The sequence below is a fragment of the Mixophyes fleayi genome, chromosome 4, assembly GCF_038048845.1.
Source record: "Mixophyes fleayi isolate aMixFle1 chromosome 4, aMixFle1.hap1, whole genome shotgun sequence".
Classification (NCBI taxonomy): domain Eukaryota; kingdom Metazoa; phylum Chordata; class Amphibia; order Anura; family Limnodynastidae; genus Mixophyes; species Mixophyes fleayi.
In genome coordinates this window covers 321213057-321232936 of record NC_134405.1, presented here as the reverse complement: position 1 = coordinate 321232936, position 19880 = coordinate 321213057, and the positions used below count along the sequence as shown (strand labels likewise).

The 19880-nt window shown below is 39.8% G+C and overlaps 1 protein-coding gene across 2 annotated transcripts in view; it reads left to right on the top strand.

Annotated features, from left to right (window-relative positions):
• TSPAN9 (tetraspanin 9) overlaps positions 1-19880 on the top strand; it is a 283711-nt gene that overhangs the window by 245688 nt on the left and 18143 nt on the right. For both annotated transcript variants that reach the window (XM_075210193.1, XM_075210192.1), the window contains one exon: positions 19135-19326. In XM_075210193.1, coding sequence (XP_075066294.1) covers positions 19135-19326 — 192 coding nt within the window. The remainder of the gene's footprint in view (positions 1-19134; positions 19327-19880) is intronic.

The following is a 19880-nucleotide window of genomic DNA, read 5'->3' as shown; positions in this document are numbered from 1 at the left end:
TGTATAATCAGTCTACGTTATCTTTAAGCAGGTGTTTGTCGACCATCGGAACGGTCCCTCTTTCCTTTATTATGTACATGTTAAACATGGAATGTTGGGACATGTGTTGATTGCTATGACAAGGAGTGATTGCAATTAACAATTCCGAGCGGTAAAACCAATGTTTTATTCATTCCGAAAGCAATGCTTCCCCAGGCAACCGGCATGTGTACTGCTCATTCCTGGTCGGATGCCTCGTTCATTTTCAGTTCTTAAAAGTCTCAGTAAATGAAAGAGCGTGAATAGTAAAGAAAAAAAAATCAATCTTCATCAAACCGTACTCAAGATACTGTGTTAATGGCCTGAGAATGTAGATACTGACACAGCAAGTATCAAACATGCTGCCTAGGAACCAGCAATAGTTTTACCATTAACAATATTACCTTGTCTGCTGGTACTTAATGATTACTGGGACACTGCAGGTTGTAAATGTATTATTTAAATGTGTCAAACATGGAAAACAAATCTGCATATTGTGGCTAGAAAATCACTGTTATCTGACAACTCAATGTGGACCTGTCACCTGCTCGCAGAGGGGGCAGCCATTTTGTGAGGATGCAGCCTATCATTTCACTAGCAACAGGTGACATCACTGAGGCATAAGGCACTGATTGGACGGCCATGGCACTCCACTAAGGATTAGTTTCTTCTAATATTTTAGCACATACTTGCCAACTCTCCCTGAATGTCAGGGAGACTCCCTGAACTAGGGGTGATCTCCCTCACTCCCTGAAGAGTCTGGCATTCTCCCTGATGCTGAGCCAGTACAAGACGTGGTTGGCTTCGCCATCTATGGCATGATGACAGTTCAGAAATTGTGTCCTATGTCAATGTATTGATGCCTATGGAGGTGGCCATTTTCATGGAGACCAAGATTTAATCAAAGACTGACAGGTAAGACAACATGACTTCAGTAATGGAGACAGAAATGTAAAAGACACTTGAGTCTCTAGAGATTTATTAGCTCGGCGGTTCCCAAAGTGTGCGCCGCGGCTCCCAGGGGTGCCGCGGCGCTGTCACAGGGGTGCCGCGAGCCAGCCATAGGAAGAAACAAAGAGCACATAAACTTACCAATCCGCGCGGCGCCGGGACCCAGCAGACTCCTCTCTCCCGCAGCAGCTGTCACTGACGTCGATATTCAGTGACAGCTGCGGGAGAGAGGAGTCTGCTGGGTCCTGGCGCTGCGCGGATTGGTAAGTTTATGTGCTCTTTGTTTCTTCCTATGGCTGGCTCGCGGTAGAGGAGTGAGAGGGAGTGTGACACCGGGGCAGACAGCGGGGCAGAGGAGTGTGACAGCGGGGCAGAGGAGTGTGACAGCGGGGCAGAGGAGTGTGACAGCGGGCAGACAGAGGGGCAGAGGAGTGTGACAGAGGGGCAGAGGAGGGGGACATCGTGAGAGGGGCAGTGGAGGGGGACACAGCGTGAGAGGGGCAGTGGAGGGGGACACAGCGTGAGAGGGGCAGTGGAGGGGGACACAGCGTGACATAAGGCAGAGGGGGGGACATAGGGCAGAGGGGGGGACAGCGTGACAGAGAGCAGAGGAGGGGACAGTGTGACAGAGGGCAGAGGGAGGGGACAGCGTGACAGAGAGCAGAGGAGGGGGGACAGAGGGCAGAGGGGGCAGTGTGAGAGAGGGCAGTGTGTCTGGATGCAGAGGGGGCAGTGTGTCTGGATGCAGAGGGGGCAGAGTGCCTGAGGGCAGAGTGTCTGGATGCAGAGGGGGCATTTTTACATACAACTAAATAAGTATTTCTGTCCTGACCTAAATACTTATTACATTTTTTTGACCCAACTACTTCTAAAACAGGACTGCTCAATAATTATTTTGGAGGGGTGCCTTGAAAAAATTTGGAGGCTCTAAGTGTGCCGCGAACTGCAAAAGTTTGGGAACCACTGGATTAGCTGCTTTTCTTTAACGCATAGTTGCCTACTCTCCCAGAATGTCCGGGAGACTCCCGCATTTCTGGGAGAGCAGGGCGACCTGTCGGTTCTCGCCCCCGCAATAAATAAGTGGCCTTAATGACGCAGATATTGCATCATCTTAGCCCCGCCCCCTCCTGTAATTGGCCAAAATTGTGACAATCGTTTAGGGGACAGGTTCATGATGCGATTCATCAAGCCCCGTCCCCACACGCCCACCTCCCCCGGTATCTCCCTGAAGCCAACGAGGAAAAGTTGGCAAGTATGTTTTAGCAGTTGGGCGGATACACTGGTACTGCTCACCCTGCCTTCTAGTGGAGTTGGAGGCACAGATAAATTGCACAAGTGGTGGGGAACTGAGAGGAGGAACACATCCAAAGTCATAGACTGGTGCAAGGGAAAAAGTGGAGAACATATTTAAGTTAAGGTTTCAGCACAGTTCCCCTAGTCCATACAAGTTGTAGAAAAAAATGATTTGTAAACCTCCCTGACTGTGTGTATCATAGATTAAAATCCCTATTGTAAAATTGTAAAAGTTGGAATAAAAGAAATACAATTCGAAAAAGAGACATGAAGCAGAAAGTGTCCATAAGTAAAGGTCCATCGATTTGTATTCTAGGAGGAAAAAGAAAAAGGTAAAGTTATTGAGGGCTGTGTTCTAAATGTATTTAGAGCATGGTCAAGTCACGTAGTAGACATTCATAGGACAAGTATGATGTAGGTAGCCCTTTATGGTGATTGATTTATTTTTACTTTTGCCAACAAACGCATTATGGATAGAATATAAATGTGCTGGTTGTCTGCTGACACAGACCATATAAATGCAGAGTCGTGTCACACACCTCTATACACTATGGACGCACAGTAGGATTCCTACTGTCATGCCCCCTACAGTACTGTTCGGATTAGTACAGCTGCAGTATAATATATATACAGTACAAGGAATGTTCCTCGTTTCATGCATTTTGCTATATAGAGATAAATATCAGCTGAATTCAGTGTTTTAAAAAAATATATATTTTTAAGAGATTTCAGATGCTGAAGAAAATGTCAGTATTTCCTAGGAAATAGGGCAACAATTCTTTGCAATTGACACCTTTGTTGTCACTGCTCCGTACACAGAATGACTTTATCCATTGAAGCCTCTCTGGGCGTAAATCAGTTTTTTGGGCCTTATGATTTCCGTGGATAAACAGAGAATATTCTGCTTCTTGCAGAACGGCAGCTCCTCATATTGGAAAGGGGGAAAGTATCCGATTTAACACCTACTTTCCCAACAGATTTTAACCCTTTCTCCAACACATGCACAATGACAATTTCAGGTACATTTCAGGAAAAAAAAATGTTTAACATCAAGCACCATAGGAAACAGAAAGGAAACTGCTTTATTTTGAAACCTATTTTCGTTAATTTACTTTGTAAATTATTGTTATAAAAACAACTTTTCTATAATAATAATAATAATGAAACATGATTAATGATTTGTTTTAGTTGGTTGTACACAATGGGCCTGAGTCATTAGGGAGAGCAAAGCATCAAAAAGGAGTAACTTTACACCTGGGCAAAACCATGTTGCATTGGAGGGGGGGAGGGGGGACATATTTATAGTTGGGGTAGGGCATGTCCTAGATCAACTTTAAATTTCAGTGTAAAAATAAAGCTATCAAGTATTTCTGTGCTACATGAAAAAACAGCCAGTGTTTAAGTTATGCACAAAATAATAAACTAATTTGCACCCCTTGCATTGTAACATGGTTTGTGCCGGAGAACATTTACTCTTTTGTTTCCCTTAGTTTCCTTAGGGACTCAGGCCCAAAAAGTTTGCGAGCAAAGGGTGATTGGAACTTACTCTAAATCATTCTTTCCGACTTTTGATTTCACCCCTCTGGGCAGATGAGGTGCAACTGTGGGGGGGGCAGGGCACAGTGATGCCAAAATGAATCGAGAGTGGGCAAGTATGCTCTAAATTGCCCCGGTGCAACTCGATTTGTGACATAACCAATACGCTATTGGTTTTATTATTTAAGCTGGCAATAATTTCAAAAGACGATGATACAAACAATTGCTAAATGTTTGCAGAAACTACGCTTCAGATCACATTTTAAAAATATATTTAAATTAAACGGAAATGTCTGGCCAGAAACATTGGCTGAGCAGTGACAAAGTTGTTTTTTTTGGCAATAATGAGTGCATTAATTTCATTAGCACGTTTCAATATTAAAATAAATAGCAAGAAGCAGCTTAATTGCAGCTGCTATGTAATTGGATAGGATATCTGCTAATGGATATCTTGCCATGAGTGCAATGCTCAGTAGGAGGCGATTGTTATACACCAGTTGTTCGGAAGTGTGCTACAGTTTTTCCCAGGATTGACACATAGTGGGAGAGCTTAAGTGGTCTCTTTAAATCTCCGGATAGCTCATTGTAAAAGTGAAATGATGTAACCAACATGAAATTGCGTCACCTTCTACACCGTTGAATAGGACTGTTTGGATTGGGTCCTCCTGTCCTGTGATCCGTAACCGCTGCTTTGTATTACACAGCGTTCTCCGGCTTCAGGTGATGGGGGCAGGAGTTAAAGAGAATATAACCAGCAGTAACTAGTGTGCCAAAATAAAGATGATATAAAATGCTATAGAAAAAAATGCAACGTAAAAATACACTAAATGTAATTAAAAAAAAATTAGCTAATTTTGATTCCATTATAATGCAAAAAAATGTTTTTTTCCTCTATTAAAAGGTGGTTAAAAAGAAGAGACAAATAGATTAATTATTGCACCATTCACCTGCACGCGAAGGATTCTTATTGTTGATAAGATTGTGCCAGTAATGGCACCCTATGGTCAATACCCTGCAATGCACTGTAAGTTAACTTGGACTACTTGTAATTACTTGTAAAGTATAACGTGACTTTGAACATCTTCCTGATGTTGTTTTTTTTTCTCCAAAACACACAAGTTATCTCCACGCGCTGTTGCGTTCCACCCATCAGCCGCCTGTTCTATCGATTCACTGACTTCCATGCAGTGTAACAAGACTTACTGCACACTGACATCTCCCTTCGCTTTATATCAGCTCAGATTTTGCTTTATTGATTTAGGTCATCCAAACTGTTCATCTCGCTACACATCCATTATTGGAATTGTGCTTCTTCAAGCTCAGACACATTTTAATGATCTTTTTGGCTATCGCTTCAAAGACTATGCGGAGAAGTAGACGGGTTCCGTGCAAAGGACAGAGTGTAAAGGAAGAGGCGATGCTGGATAGGAGAGGAGTGGAGTATATTAACCTCCCGTGTGACCTGTGGCTATACCATACGGGACTTAAGCCCGTGTGAGTTATAAGATAGCCAGTGAAGTGGAACCTTGGAAATCCAAAACGTTTTTTTTTATAAAGACTACACGATGACGTGACTTCATTTCTTTTTCATGTTGGCTTATTTGTTGTTGAATAAATAATAAAAAAAAGTCCAAGTTATTTGTTTCAGTGAGGACTAGATGATATATACATATATAATTTCATTTAACCAACATGAGTTCTTAGAGGAGTTGAACTATCCTTCGGCTCATTTAACACCATCGGCCAAGGGAGATTTAAACAACAAGGAGGGTGTAAGTTTCACATGATCCATGCTTTACTACTCTCCCCGAATATCTGTGAGATTCCTGAATTTTGGGTAGTTTTCCCGTACCTTGAGAGCAGGCCTTTTTCCTGGATCCCGTCCACCTCCTGTTGAAGCAGGGAGGATGGGGGGACTCAATGATGCAATTCCACATGAATCTAATAATTTTCTCTCCGCCTTCCTGTGGCGCTATGATGCGAACATGGCGTATTGCCGCAAAGGCGGGGCTAAAGTGATCCAATTTGCAGTGCACGACTGCTTGAATAAAAAGTTGGCATTCTTTATACACTTATATAGCTGCATTGCTCTGGAATTATTAGATTTGACTGTATGTGAGTGTGCAGAGTCGCTGCAACCAGGAGCACCATTGGCAACTTATCTATCTTTGAAAGTGTGCGGACAATACATTGGTTGCTGGCGTCACATGATCACCTATCCTTTCATTCCCTCTTTAACTAGGGAAGCTGTCTGCTTCAGTCTGTCTTGGCCAGTAGTGTTTAGTGATGCAATTGGCGTAGACTAATCCCTTTAAAGTGTACCCATGCAGAGGCAGCCATTTTATGGGCTGAGAATGCAGCCTTTCACTTCATTCGGGTTATCACTGAAGCATATCTCCCAACATGTAGAATTAGGTCATAATAAGCCCCACCCTTGATCTACCCAAACCCTGCCCAGATTATCCCCAAACTCCCACTTTTATGTAAAAGTCCACCCATTTCTGCAGCAGCTCCATCCCTTTTGAGGTTTGTGATTTGGGACTGTCCCGCCAAAATTGGGACAGTTGGGAGGTATACTGAGGCACTGTGGCTCTTGTGCCTCTGATGTCATTTGTTCCTAGTGAATTGGTAGGTTTTATTCTTATGTATGTTGGTTAAGCTCAGACAAAATGGCTACCTTCACTGCGTGAAGGCAACAGGTCAGCTTTAAAGATAAGTCTTACAACACTTATAATTTTGCCTTTACTTTTAATTGATAACAGCTTGTAAAATAGTGATGATTTCTCACTATGGTATTTATATGGACTGTAGATAAGATTAACTAAAACGTCCAAAAAGGAAAAGCAGATGTGTTGCCCATAGCAACCAATCAGAATCTATCTATCATTTATCTAATACGTTCTAGAAGATGATAGCTAGAATCTGATTGGTTGCTAAGGGCAACACCTCCATTTTGCCTTTTTAGAGGTTTCTGTAAATCTATCCCCAGGTATAAGACTAAATCCCACCTTAGCTGTGCAGCAGTTACAGAATAATCTGCAGTTCCTTGTCCCAACATGAATAAACATAACCTCATCAATTGACCTTGTTTAAAGTGCTGCTCTTTCAGAAATGCCTGCCTTGCTTCATAAAGCTGCAAATGTTTTAGGATGGGTAATGATGCAGCCTGTTTACATTATTATTGCGTATTCCACATGCAGTTTAGATTAATTGGCAAATGAATAAATTAAATGGTAAAGTTCCTGTTTAGAGTAATCACCTCACGTCGTTAAAACTTTACGACGTTATAAAGTTCCCCTAGAAATGCCTTAATAATAAATGACAATACAGACGTGAACTGCTAAATTACAACCTGTTTTATGCGGCTAAACTGGCCTGCCTGCCTGCCAATGTATTTTTCTTTATTCTGTCCTTTGTATATTGCTAGATATTATGTTTGGATTAGGCGGATTGATTTTCCTATATCTATCCCTTTAAAATTTGCAAGGATCATTGTAAACTAGTTTATATAGACAAAGAGGATTTTCCAGCGCTAGTGATTTTGTAATTTAAAAACACTGTTGTTTTTTTATGTTTGTTTTTTTTTTTTTAATTGCATTTCTTATTTCCAAACTAGACTTTTACAATACAAAATATCGTGATTTTTTACATTTTAATTTTTCAATTTTGACAATTTGTCCTTGTTAGCTATAATAGATGAACTATAAGAGAGCTTAAATGGGTTTCCCATTTTTTATCTTGTGCCAGGCCATGACTTTGATGAGCACGTGGTGTGTGTTATGACACAAGCAAAGTCAACCATATCAGTTGGAAGCAGGGCGCTCAGTGCGGAAATTAAAATTAACAGTGGAGGAGTGGCATGACATCCAATCAGTGCTGTAATGTGTCAGTGACGTGATTGGTTGGTAGTAAAGTGATAGGCTGCATTCTCAGGAATATTGGTTCAGGCCACAAAATGGCTGCCTCCACACAAAATGTGTGTGTGTATATATATATATATATATATATATATATATATATATATATATATACGGTTTGAGGTAAAAAGCAGTGTTGATTCTGATGTGAAAAGTTATTGTAAACTGTAAAGATGAATCAATATAGTGTAAGCGATGGCAAAATAAGGTAACATCACTTAGTGGTTAGCACTTCAGGGGTCATGAGTTCGATTCCCGACTCCACAATCTGTGTGGAGTTTGTATGTTCTCCCCGTGTTTGCGTGGGTTTCCTCCAGGGAGGGGCCTCCGGTTTCCTCCCACACTCCAAACACATACTGATAGGTTAAATGGTTGGTGACAAAATTAACACTACTATGTTTGTTAGGGGATTTAGGCTGTAAGCTTCAATGGGGCAGGGAATGATGTGAATTATAAATATTCTTTGTACAGCGCTGCACAATTGTTGGCGCTATATAAATAAATGGTGATGATGATGAATATCAGACATATATGCAAATAAAAGGTGAGTAGGTGACAGAAGTGAGAAGAAAGATCCACATGAATGGCTTATTGTTTAATAAATGAAAGTGATATAATAAGTTTCCTCTTTAATAAAAAAAAATAAAAGAACCTGTCGACAGACCTTATGGTGTTATTTTTTTTTTTTTTTTTTGCTTTACTAGTACCTTGTTGTACTTTTTAAAGCAAAAATACATAATATCATAGGACCTGGTGACAAGGTGACTTTTTCTTCTATATTTTAAGAGTGTAGAACATTAATTCTAATTATATTCTTTCCATAGACTTATTTCTAGACATGTAGAAATATTTAATGTAAATATACACGGCTTCCAGAGAAGTTAGCGTTGCCTATGCCTGCTCAGTGTGTGAGGTTACTGTCACTTAATGTGACATTGAACAGTCCTTGATATATGCGAGTACTATTGCCAAGATTAGATTAGCAAGTGCTGAAACCGTGTCGCAAAAATATATCTCCTCTCTCTCTGTGGCTTACCTATTTTTCTTTTTTAGCAAGAGATCAGAAAAGAAAAGAACTGAAATTAAGATGGCATTATACATTAACCCACTTACAATACCTGAACGAGTTTGGGAGAGCAGCAGAGCGTATGCCATTCAGCTCCCATAAGTTTAAACTTTTAAATTGAGAGAAAATGTGCCCACTTAATTAATCTCGCCCATTTAGGAGCTTAGACCATGTAGCACATCCAGATAATACAATATTTTTCAATACCTTGGAGTTCCTTGGCAGCTATATTAACTAGCACGTGAAGCCACTAGGTGACATTATATTATATATCGGTCTTTGTTTTACTTAGTTGAATAATATATATGCAATAACTGGAGTGTTTCAGTAAATATCTCCAGCATGTTCTCTTCACCCTATGCAGCAGTTTGTCATGTGAGGAGGGTGGTGCTTCTCTATCTAATAAGAGATGGGGATCAACATGAGAAAATTAGTGTATTTTTATAATAAATCCTTAGTATCTCTTTTTGCTCAATGAACTGTTGAGAGGTATCTAGTTTTAACCAAATAATTTAATAATCTAATAACACCATAATTGCCCACTGTCTCGGAATGCCCGGGAGACCCCCGAATTCTGTGTAGGTCTCCCGGGAGAGGAGGCAATTCTCCCGCGTCTTGCCAATTCATAGTGAGGTGGGAGGTATGGGGGCCTCGATCGCATCATTTTGGACCCACTTCCACAATGGTATGACGCGATTGCATCATTTCACCACGGGGACAAAATGACGCAATTCGCAACGCAACACCCCCCTCTGCGCTGCCAATTCCCGGAGGGGAGAAATAAAACGTTTGTAAGTATGAATAATACAATTGAATTCATAAATACACAGCGCCTGCAGCTATTAATCTGGGTGTCGTTACAAAGAGCCCGTTCTAAATTCCATATAGCACAATATAAGGAAAGAGTGCTGGACTCCATCCTCAATGCAGTTATACTGTGATACACAGCACTTACTGCTTATAACAAGTACGGTGGTTAGCACTTCACAGCACTGGGGTCATAAGTTCGATTCCCGAGCTTGGCCTTATCTGTGTTTAGTTTGTATGTTCTCCCCATGTTTGCGTGGGTTTTCTCCGGGTGCTCCGGTTTACTCCCACACTCAAAAAACTTACTGGTAGGATAATTGGCTGCTATTAAATTGTCCTTAGTCTCTCTCAGTCTGTGTGTGTATGTTAGGGAATTTAGACTGTAAGCTCCAATGGGGCAGAGACTGATGTGAATGAGTTCTCTGTACAGCGCTGCGGAATTAGTGGTGCTATATAAATAAATAGATGATGATGATAACGATCTGTTTAACGGAGTATCTAGGAGCAGCTCTTGGCTGTCACATTTGGAAAAATTTGGCCAAGCCTAGTAAAAACTTGAGGCGTGTTGTAGATATAAACAGTCGCTGGTTGACAACAAACACACAACATAAGTATAATATTGCTACAGCAGATGCAAGATCACTGGTTATTGGCTGGACAAACTGCAGTGAGAGAACAAAAATACCTAAAATAATAATAATTGCTATTTGTTCCAGAGTCCTTCCTTGTAAGCTCATTGTCTTTGTTTTGATCGATGTCCGACCTTGTGGTAGGTCCAATCTTGACTTTGAAGAAAAGTTTCCTGCTGGTACATTGAAGCAGGCACAAATGATTGTATTGGGGGTTGCACCAACTTCTTATGCAAGGCTTACAGTCATAGGAGGTTCCTATCAGGTCCTGCTTACAATGTAAATTCCCTACCATTGGACATACAGAAATATACACTAGGGACCATTTAATCTGAATCCATTTCATGTGCCAGTATGTTTTTAGGCCATGAGAGGAAATCAAAGGGCCCGGAGGAAACCCACAAAATCTCCATACAGCTAGTACCTTGAACCCAGATACACTGTGCTGCAGGGCAGCAATGCTAACCACCATTCCTCCAAGACCCCTTCTACTGAGATAAGATCATGTAAGGATTATCTAGACAAGATGGGTACAACCTCGGAAACCCAAAGTGAGGTCCCAGAATGTTTGTGGTGTGCCATCATTTCCAGCTATGTAATATATTATAATGGAAACCACTTATTTTAGGGTCCCAAGAACACTGACCAAGACAAATTTAAGGTTTAAAATACAATTTCGGTAGAAAAAGGAAATAAAAAAAAGACTAACATTTAAAATATATGGTCTTCACCCACAGGAGAATAATAGGGGAACTCCGGCACCTTGTATCATTGTCGTAAAAATAATTTCCACTTTTACTGTGAATTGTTATGGTCCTAACTGGGAATAAAGATCAAATTTATGAGATAACACAAACCCATAAGTGACCCCCTTCAGCAGGCTACTCTTAGCGAAGAAGACGTGATAACTCTTCTAATACAAAAATGTTTTTTTTTTATTTTAAAAGCAGGTGTAAAACTATATCATCTATCAGTGTTCCCCCGGCTAGTTGTCGTTCCTAAATATGGCAGAGAAATCAGACATGGCATATAACAACATAACAGACCCTATAACACCCTATAGCGGCAATAAATATGTTATCCTATACATTAGCTGACAGAGGAAAAGTGAAATATGATATAATATTGGGTTTACCTTAATACTGTAAGTGCTTACTCAGCAGAATATATAAAGGCCGGGAAATGCAGCCTCTTGTACCAATTACTATATATGGGATATCAAAGCAATATCTATGATACATTAAGCTTGTACAGAAATTGATGGGATTTAGTGGTTGAGAGGGTTGTGTAACTGTTACGCTGATTAAGAGGTATAATTTTCGCCTGCCGCTGCTTTTATACACTACCTCTGGTGCTGGTAAAACAGTTATTTGTAGCTGCAAGCACATTATTCTCCCTCAGAAGTAGCTTTTCAAATGTGATATACAGTATATATATATATATTTATATAATACTTGGTCAACAAAAATAAGACAACATGAAGATATCGTGAAAATTTAAATGCTGCCCTCCATTCGGTGGTTTGTAGAACCAACAGCAATTATTTTCTGTAATCCGTTCATTGATGTTTGAGGATGCTCCTCTACAAATAACTCTTAAGGTCCCTCCACAACATCTTACTTTGGTTCAAGTCAGGATTTTGACTTGGCCATTCCAGAACCTTGATTCTTTTTATTTTTTGCATTGATTCCGTTGTAGATTTGTTGGTTTGCTTAGGATGATTTTATTGAGGTTCTTTCGGCCAAGCTTGTCATTGGACAGATGGCCTCACATTTTTCTTTACAATAGAAAATTTATGACGGACTCGAAGATTGTGAGCTGTCCAGTTCCTGTGGCTGCAAAATAACCCCCCACATCCAATGTGCTGGATGTTTGATATGAGGGCCTGGAGGTGATAACGTTGTTTGGTTTTCACCAATTCTGGTGGTGTGCTTTAAGAACAGAAGACTTCACTCTGGTCTTGATTGTTCATTGTTCCAGAAGTTTTGTATTTCGTAGAGAACCAAATTTGCAACTTGGCTTTCTTCCTTCCTTGAAAGCCGTACTTGTCCAGTCTTTTTCAGAGTCATGATCTCTGGATTGAGGTCTTTCTCAAAACAACATAAGATCTGATCTTTGGGTGAATTTGCTGTGATGTCCATTCCTTGGGAAAATTGGGAACTGTCTTCCGCGTTATTTTTTTGTAAATAACTTTTCTTACTGTAGCATGATGGACTTCATATGTTTGAAAATTACATTACATACCTTTCTGGACTGATGGTCACCAACAATTGCTTCTCTGAGATCATTACAGATGTCTGTTCTCTGTGTCATGATCTTCACACAAACATGAATGCTCCAAATCAAACCATAAAATGCTCTCCTTTTATATTGGAGTGATGGCACTTCCTGATGATAAAATAATGAAGCTTGCTTGATTATAGGTGCCCCTTGGTTATTCATTAGGTAAGGGTGTACTTAATTAGTCACTTCTAGCTTCTTCACATTGGCTTTTTGTTGAATAAATAATAAGCAAAATCTATTATGGGTTATTAGTCAGATGAGATATAGATTGATTTATTACAATTTAGGACTATGGGCCTGATTCATTAAGGATCTTAAAAGAAGAGTATCCTTATTTCAGTCTCCTGGACAAAACCATCTTACAATGCAAGGGGTGCAAATTACTATTCTGTTTTGCACATAAGTTAAATACTGACTGTTTTTTCATGTAGCACACAGATATCAACTTTAAATTTCAGTGTACAAATAAGCTATCAAGTATCTGTGCGCTACATGAAAAAACAGGCAGTATTTAGCTTATGTGCAAAACAGAACACTCATTTGCACCCCTTGCATTGTAAGATGGTTTTGTCCAGGAGACTGAAATAAGGATCCTCTTCTATTAAGATCCTTAATGAATCAGGCCCTAGATTGTTAATTATGTTGAAACAAAGATTTTAAATATGTATGTGTACTTTTTCACATGAATTTGTGTGTATGTATGTGTAATATTTTCTTAAGCATGACATTTATTTGCACATATATGATATGCTGTGTCCTCCCCAGCACCTATTTCCTGAGTGCTCCACCCGGCTGTTGGAGCCTAACAGAGTCCTATTATAATAGAATAAACCATTGTTCCTCCTACTAGAACAGGCGCTATGTGAGCACTACAGCCAGCAGTGTGTGTTAGATCACTGACCACCAGTCTGACCAGTCCTGGCAGGTGTGGGCAATAACCTCCAACATTTTTCAATATTATTGCAAAGTATTACAACTGCCCCCACCTGGCTACTTCCTAATGCCACCCGGCTGGCAAAATATTCTGGGGAGAGCTCTGTTGTGACGTCTGTTTGAATATGTTCTATTTCCTGTGAAAATGTACTGTATACATTTGTGCCTTTGCAATACAGGTATGTTAGGCTTGTATTATTTACTCACGCAATGCAACACCTTGAATTCATGCCTCACTTCTAAAGACGATTGTTGTGGTAATTTTAGACCGCTTAATGAAGCCCAGTTTTAATTTGTTTTGATGGGTGCGATAATTAGTTTGAACTCTGCAGCGATGCGTCAGTTTCTTGGAGGATTTGATGTCTAAAATTCGTTGCTCTGTTTCCAACCACTTGTAATTAATTCCAACCTTTATCAGCCTGTTTTCTGTTGAACTGCCAAATTATCTGGTTAAATTATGTGTATGAAAAAAGAAAATGGCACCTGTACAAAGTTAATTATGAATAATCTCAATTATTTTTTCAAAGTTGCTGTTCAGGTGTCCTGTTATCAATCTAATATGCAGTGTTTCATCTCTATTTCACAACATGAACTGCTCTGGGCATCCTTACTAATGATCATCTAGTTTACACTCTGTGTAACATCTGCCAGTACCCAGTGATTCTATGTGCAAACTCTCATAGTCACTGCTTATGGAGACAGGTCCTGCTATAGTAGCAGGACCAGCTCCAGTTAGTAAAATTATATTAAAAATGCTGTGTGTGTATATATATATATATATATATATATATATATATATGTGTGTGTGTGTTAGTAGACTGTATATTTTAGATTTGTACATTCACACATAGAATGAATAATGAACACAAAGAATAATATAGCAATACTATACTATGCGGCTCATCATACTAAGCATGTCCATCTTAGCAAACGGATCGCCACTGGAATCCATTATTATTAACATTTATTTATATAGCGCCACTAATTCCGCAGCGCTGTACAGAGAACTCGCTCACATCAGTCCCTGCCCCATTGGAGCTTACAGTCTAAATTCCCTAACATACACACACACACAGACAGACTAGGGTCAATTTGTTAGCAGCCAATTAACCTACCAGTATGTTTTTGGAGTGTGGGGGGGGGAAACCAGAGCACCCAGAGGAAACCCACACAAACCAGAGCACCCAGAGGAAACCCACACAAACATGGGGTGAACATACAAACTCCACACAGATAAGGCCATGGTCGGGAATTGAACTCGTGACCCCAGTGCTGTAAGGCAGAAGTGCTAACCACTGAGCCACCGTGCTGCTCATAAGTCTTTATGGTTCATTTGTTGGTTCAATAATGTTTAGGTGATGAGTAACAGTATCTGTTGAACAACATAATCTACCACCCAGGATTTGAACCCACAGACACCTACATTGACTGTAACAGCGATGCCACACGCTCGAGAGGCAGATAACTGCTGGTGACTGTCACACAGTGAATATTCCCTTTAGTATAAACGGAGTGACCTTGTTCTAGAAGCACCCTACCACTGCCAAGTCCTCCGGCTGAGATAAGTTACTGTGTAATTAATACCCTGGAACATATTCATTTCAGCAGTGGTGGGATTTACCAGTATGCAGTGCACAGACATAAAACGCATTCTCCCAGACACATGCTACATATTTTCAGCCTCCTCTTTTTCATTTTTGTTTTTTATCTTTTTCCAATTTGCAATTCACTGAAATGTATTCAGGTGTAAAGAAATGTATAAATCATCCCTTACCGAACCCGTATAGTCCCACAATAAAGGAATAAATCACATTAGTGCTCCGAATGGAAATTAATATTTGAAGTTTTTTTTTTTTCCTTTTTCTTTTCATACCGCTCAGGGAAAGATGTTCATCTGATGCCAGGAATAGGCGCTGAGCTGAGTAAGCTTATAGCAAGTAGTCTGTAACGCAGAGGGGTTTCTACACCCTCAGATGACTTTGATTTAACAGCTTTCACTCTCCTCTTGCAAATTTGGCAAACCAATAACTGTAAACGATCTGAAGGTGGGAACCACTCTTAAAACCCAAATGTTTGCTGTGATTTAATGCCTGTAATTATCCTCTCGGTGGTTTCTGCATCACATACAGTTTTTATTCCAATTTTATTTACCCATCTGCTCTTATGAGGCTGTAATCAAATAACTTGTCTCCGTAATTAATATAATTGGGAGATGAGTTTTTCCTGGGGGATATTAATAACAAATATAAAGATGGAAAAGGTACATAGGGTAAGACGGTGATTATTTTAAGCGTTCTATGGATTACAGTGATATATTTTTCCCTTCATCATCGGCTATTTATATAGCACTACTAATTCCGCATCGCTGTACAGAGAACTCGCTCACATCAGTCCCTGCCCCCTTGGGGCTTACAGTCTAAATTCCCTAACATACACAGACTAGGGTCAATTTGATAGCAGCCAATTAACCTACCAGTATGTTCTTGGAATGTGGGAGGAAACCAGAGCACCCCGGAGAAAACCCACGCAATCATGGGGAGAACATACAAACTCCACACAGATAAGGCCATGGTCGGGAATCAAACTCATGACCGTGCTGCCCTTCAATGACTGAGTGTCTGTTGAAATTACTCTTTGAGTTACAACGTTGATTTATTATTTTATGGATTGTGTTACAAAGACTGGGCTTATTAAATGCTGTTTGATCATAAGAAATAGTTTCTTTGGGGATCAGATATATAGAAGTCAGTGTTTCAGAGAGTTTAATGCTGATTTCAATAGGGGTTGAATGGTTCAGTGTTGCCTTCTCGGCATTATCACCTTTGGCCAAAAAATTTAAGACCATGGGATGCAAATTTACCAGGTGTTCTCCACAAAAAATAGTTTTGCATGCATCTGGTAATGCTAAAGCAACATTCAGTTTATGAACAATAAAAGCAATAGTGGAAGCCTGTGAGGATTACCCATATTAAACTTTTACACTCAAAATCTGTACAACCTTGAACAGTGAAAACCGCGCAGGGGAAAGCAATAGCAATTGAAGACGGATGTGAATGAAAAGAGATAAAGAGCAATAATTACCATTGATTGAATATTTGAACAGAGTGGTGTTTTTTCCTGGTTTATTTAGCAAATATTTGCTCAAGAAATTAGTCATTAAAAAAATATATAAATATGGATAAATTAGTGCTTCACTAAATGGAGTTAAGAATTCTATTTTGCATTTTATGACTATTTTCCGTCCCCGTCCGTTGCTAAAAATGAATTAATGTCTTTAGAGAGTTGCCAGTCTTACGGGCATCAGCATTGCCAACCTCTAAAAATGTGATGACCTTATTATAAATAAGTCCAGACATATATGACAAATTATTTTCGTGTAACCCCCAGCGGTCAAAAATGCTGTGATATATGTTCAGGGCTAGCGCAAATTCTAGGGGTGCCACAACCCGATACCATAGCCAATCTCGCATATCACACCCAGTACTGTTGCTTTCCTGTGTCGGCATCCTCTCTGACTGGGACTGGAAGAATGGTGCTTGGCTGTGACGTCATTTTAGTCCATTGGAGCCCTAGGCAACTGCCTTCTGGTAGCACCGGCCCTGCACATGTTGTTTTATCACAAAGAGTTAGTACTGCTTGATTTCTTTATTCAAATGCACACATTTATTTTAAAGGACAGTTTAGGGAAAGGTTCCTGGAACTTTCATCAGACTCTCTGATAATTTAGTCCAGAATACAATAATAAAAGCTAGTCAAAATAAGAAATAATTTAAATGGGAAATAACAGACATCTGACGGAATCTGGGAAGATATCCAGGGTTCTAAATGGTTTAGTAGAATAAAGGATTCACACTTCTTCTGTGTTCTAAGACAGTGGTATGAAGTAGCCTCTTGGTATCCTTTGCTGTGGAGAACATTGCAGAGTTTTAGTCAAGTGTCAGATTTTATTATCCTAACCAATCACTGTCTCCATTGAGCAGGATGCGGAAAAATCTTAAATAATAGGGGGAAGCAAACGAGAGGCTGGAAAGCCTAGCTGTGTAGCTGTAAATATCATTTCTGCCCCCTCTATCTTTATTTCTCTGTAGTACCTCTAATTTATTGTAAATTATACACTGCAGTAGCAGGATTGATTTTGCATTGATAAACTGACCAATTTTTGTATGAAGTTTATATTGAACAGGCTTCATTTTGTGAGTGGGAAGCATTAATCTTCCCGGCCAACGTGCTTGTTTTACATCCGCTTTTTGATTAATAGAAAGTATATTGCGTAGGCAGGTGAAATAGAGTTGTGCTATTGCCCCTCTTTATTCTTTATAAACTTAATTTCTGGGAACTAAGTTATAGATTGCACTCCACATAAACTCTGTACAGTAGGCAAAATTGCTTTTAAAGTGTTCCTGATGCCTGCACAATCATAGCGGAGCAGCCATTTTGTTGATCCAGTTTATATGAGAATGTAGCCAATCATGCCTCAATGATGTCACAAGCTTCGAGTGAATTCATTGGCTGAATATTCTGCCCACAAAATGGCTGCCTCAGCTAGTTAGCGGGTATAGTAGTTATTTCATTTGTATATTCTAAGGTACTGGCTGTTGGGAAATAGTATTGAAACTGTGCTATTATACGAACATTTAATAATATTACATTTTTTTAAGTATGTGCCATTGTCAAGTAATACAATGTACTTTTAATGGGTCTCTACAGTTCATGCTTAAAAAGTAGGATAAGCTATTGTTCTAAGCTGGATGAAGCTAATATGTCTGCTCTATGGAAAATGTGAAATAATTGCTGTAATATCCTGCGGTCTGCGTTTGATGCACAACTCTCTCTACAGTCTTTGTGGTCTGTTACATCCGTCTTTTATTTAAAATAAAATGTTCAGTCATGCAGTAGGACCACTTAGCGAGGTATATTATTAAGAGGCCATAAAGTGAAATCTGTACTCCACTAAAAATATTTCGTTGTGCGCTCTGTGTCATAATTTAATCAGCGTTTATTGGCGTTTTGAGGGTTTCATGTAAAAAGTAATCCTTCAACATAACTATTTGACAGAGAGTCTCAAGTTCTTACAACTATTTTCGCAAGGTTTAATATTCACCCCAAAAAAACTTGAATGATTGAGTGCTAAATTATAATGAATTGTACGTAAATTCCTGTGGGCACCATTACTTCATAACCAGCTCTCTCTTGATGCGCCGCGGATGATGATTTGTTAGGTATGAATGGCAAAAAGAACATGTAGAGGCCTTTGCAGTTTAAATGATTAAAGAGAAATGTCAGTCAAACCAAAAAAGAAATATTAAGTATGTAAAAATTCCTATTTGTTGATGTTTTGTTTAGATTATTGCGTCAGTGCCTTCCTTAGATTCATCATTTTGCCATTGGATTCCCCAAATGTAACAACTCACAAGTCCTTCAAGCTGACAACATAACGCTTTATTCAAGAGAGTGCGATCCATTGTCAACTCTTCTCCCTTAATTGGAATGCGTTTCAAAACATACTAGGTTGTACTTGCCTAAACCATAGGCGCCGGTCAATGACCAACGTTGACCCTAAACTCGGACACCAATGACCAACGTTCGCTTTGGAAGCTTTGAGAACATTTTGGGTGCATTGCATTGTGAATTGGTAAACTTTCTACAAAAAGCCGACCAGTTGTAACGTCAATAAACTGATTGTGCGTGTTTTATTTTTCAGCTCTGCGGCTGCGGACTGTTAGGCGTTGGTATATGGCTGTCCGTATCGCAAGGAAACTTTGCCACGTTTTCCCCCAGCTTCCCATCCCTTTCTGCGGCGAATCTAGTCATCGCCATTGGTACGATTGTCATGGTGACCGGTTTCCTCGGTTGTCTAGGTGCTATAAAGGAAAACAAGTGCCTCCTTCTAAGCGTAAGTTAAATTATATCGTTTTAATGTCATTGAACAGTTTTAAATGTGTGCGCATCATCTTTACCACATATCTAATTAAATAACGAAATGTTGGTGAATTTGATGTAAGGTTTGGCTTACAACTTTTCCTAAACGTGCTTTGACCAGAACTAGTAGCACTATTACAGTCGTCAAGAAAATTGAGTTTTGGATTGGCGGCTTTGTTGTCTTCACCGTGTACCCTCATCCACTTTAAAACATGGGCTACCAGCATTGTCTGACTGAATGATATATACTCAATGCATTTTGAGTACAATAGTGAATATTGACCATCGCCCCATTGACGTAACTTCCCTGGGGATATATTGCCATGGCAGAGCCGTAACTTAGAATTTTAGCACCTGGGGCCAGAAAGACAAATGCCGCCCCCTAGCCCTCAATTTTAACTAAATAAACCTAAAATATTCCTAAATTGCGCCCCCCTTCCACGTTCCGCCCTCGACGGACGCCCCTATCGCACAGCCCTAGTTACAGCCCTGTGCCATGGTGATGAAGGTGTAACATCTGCAGAAATT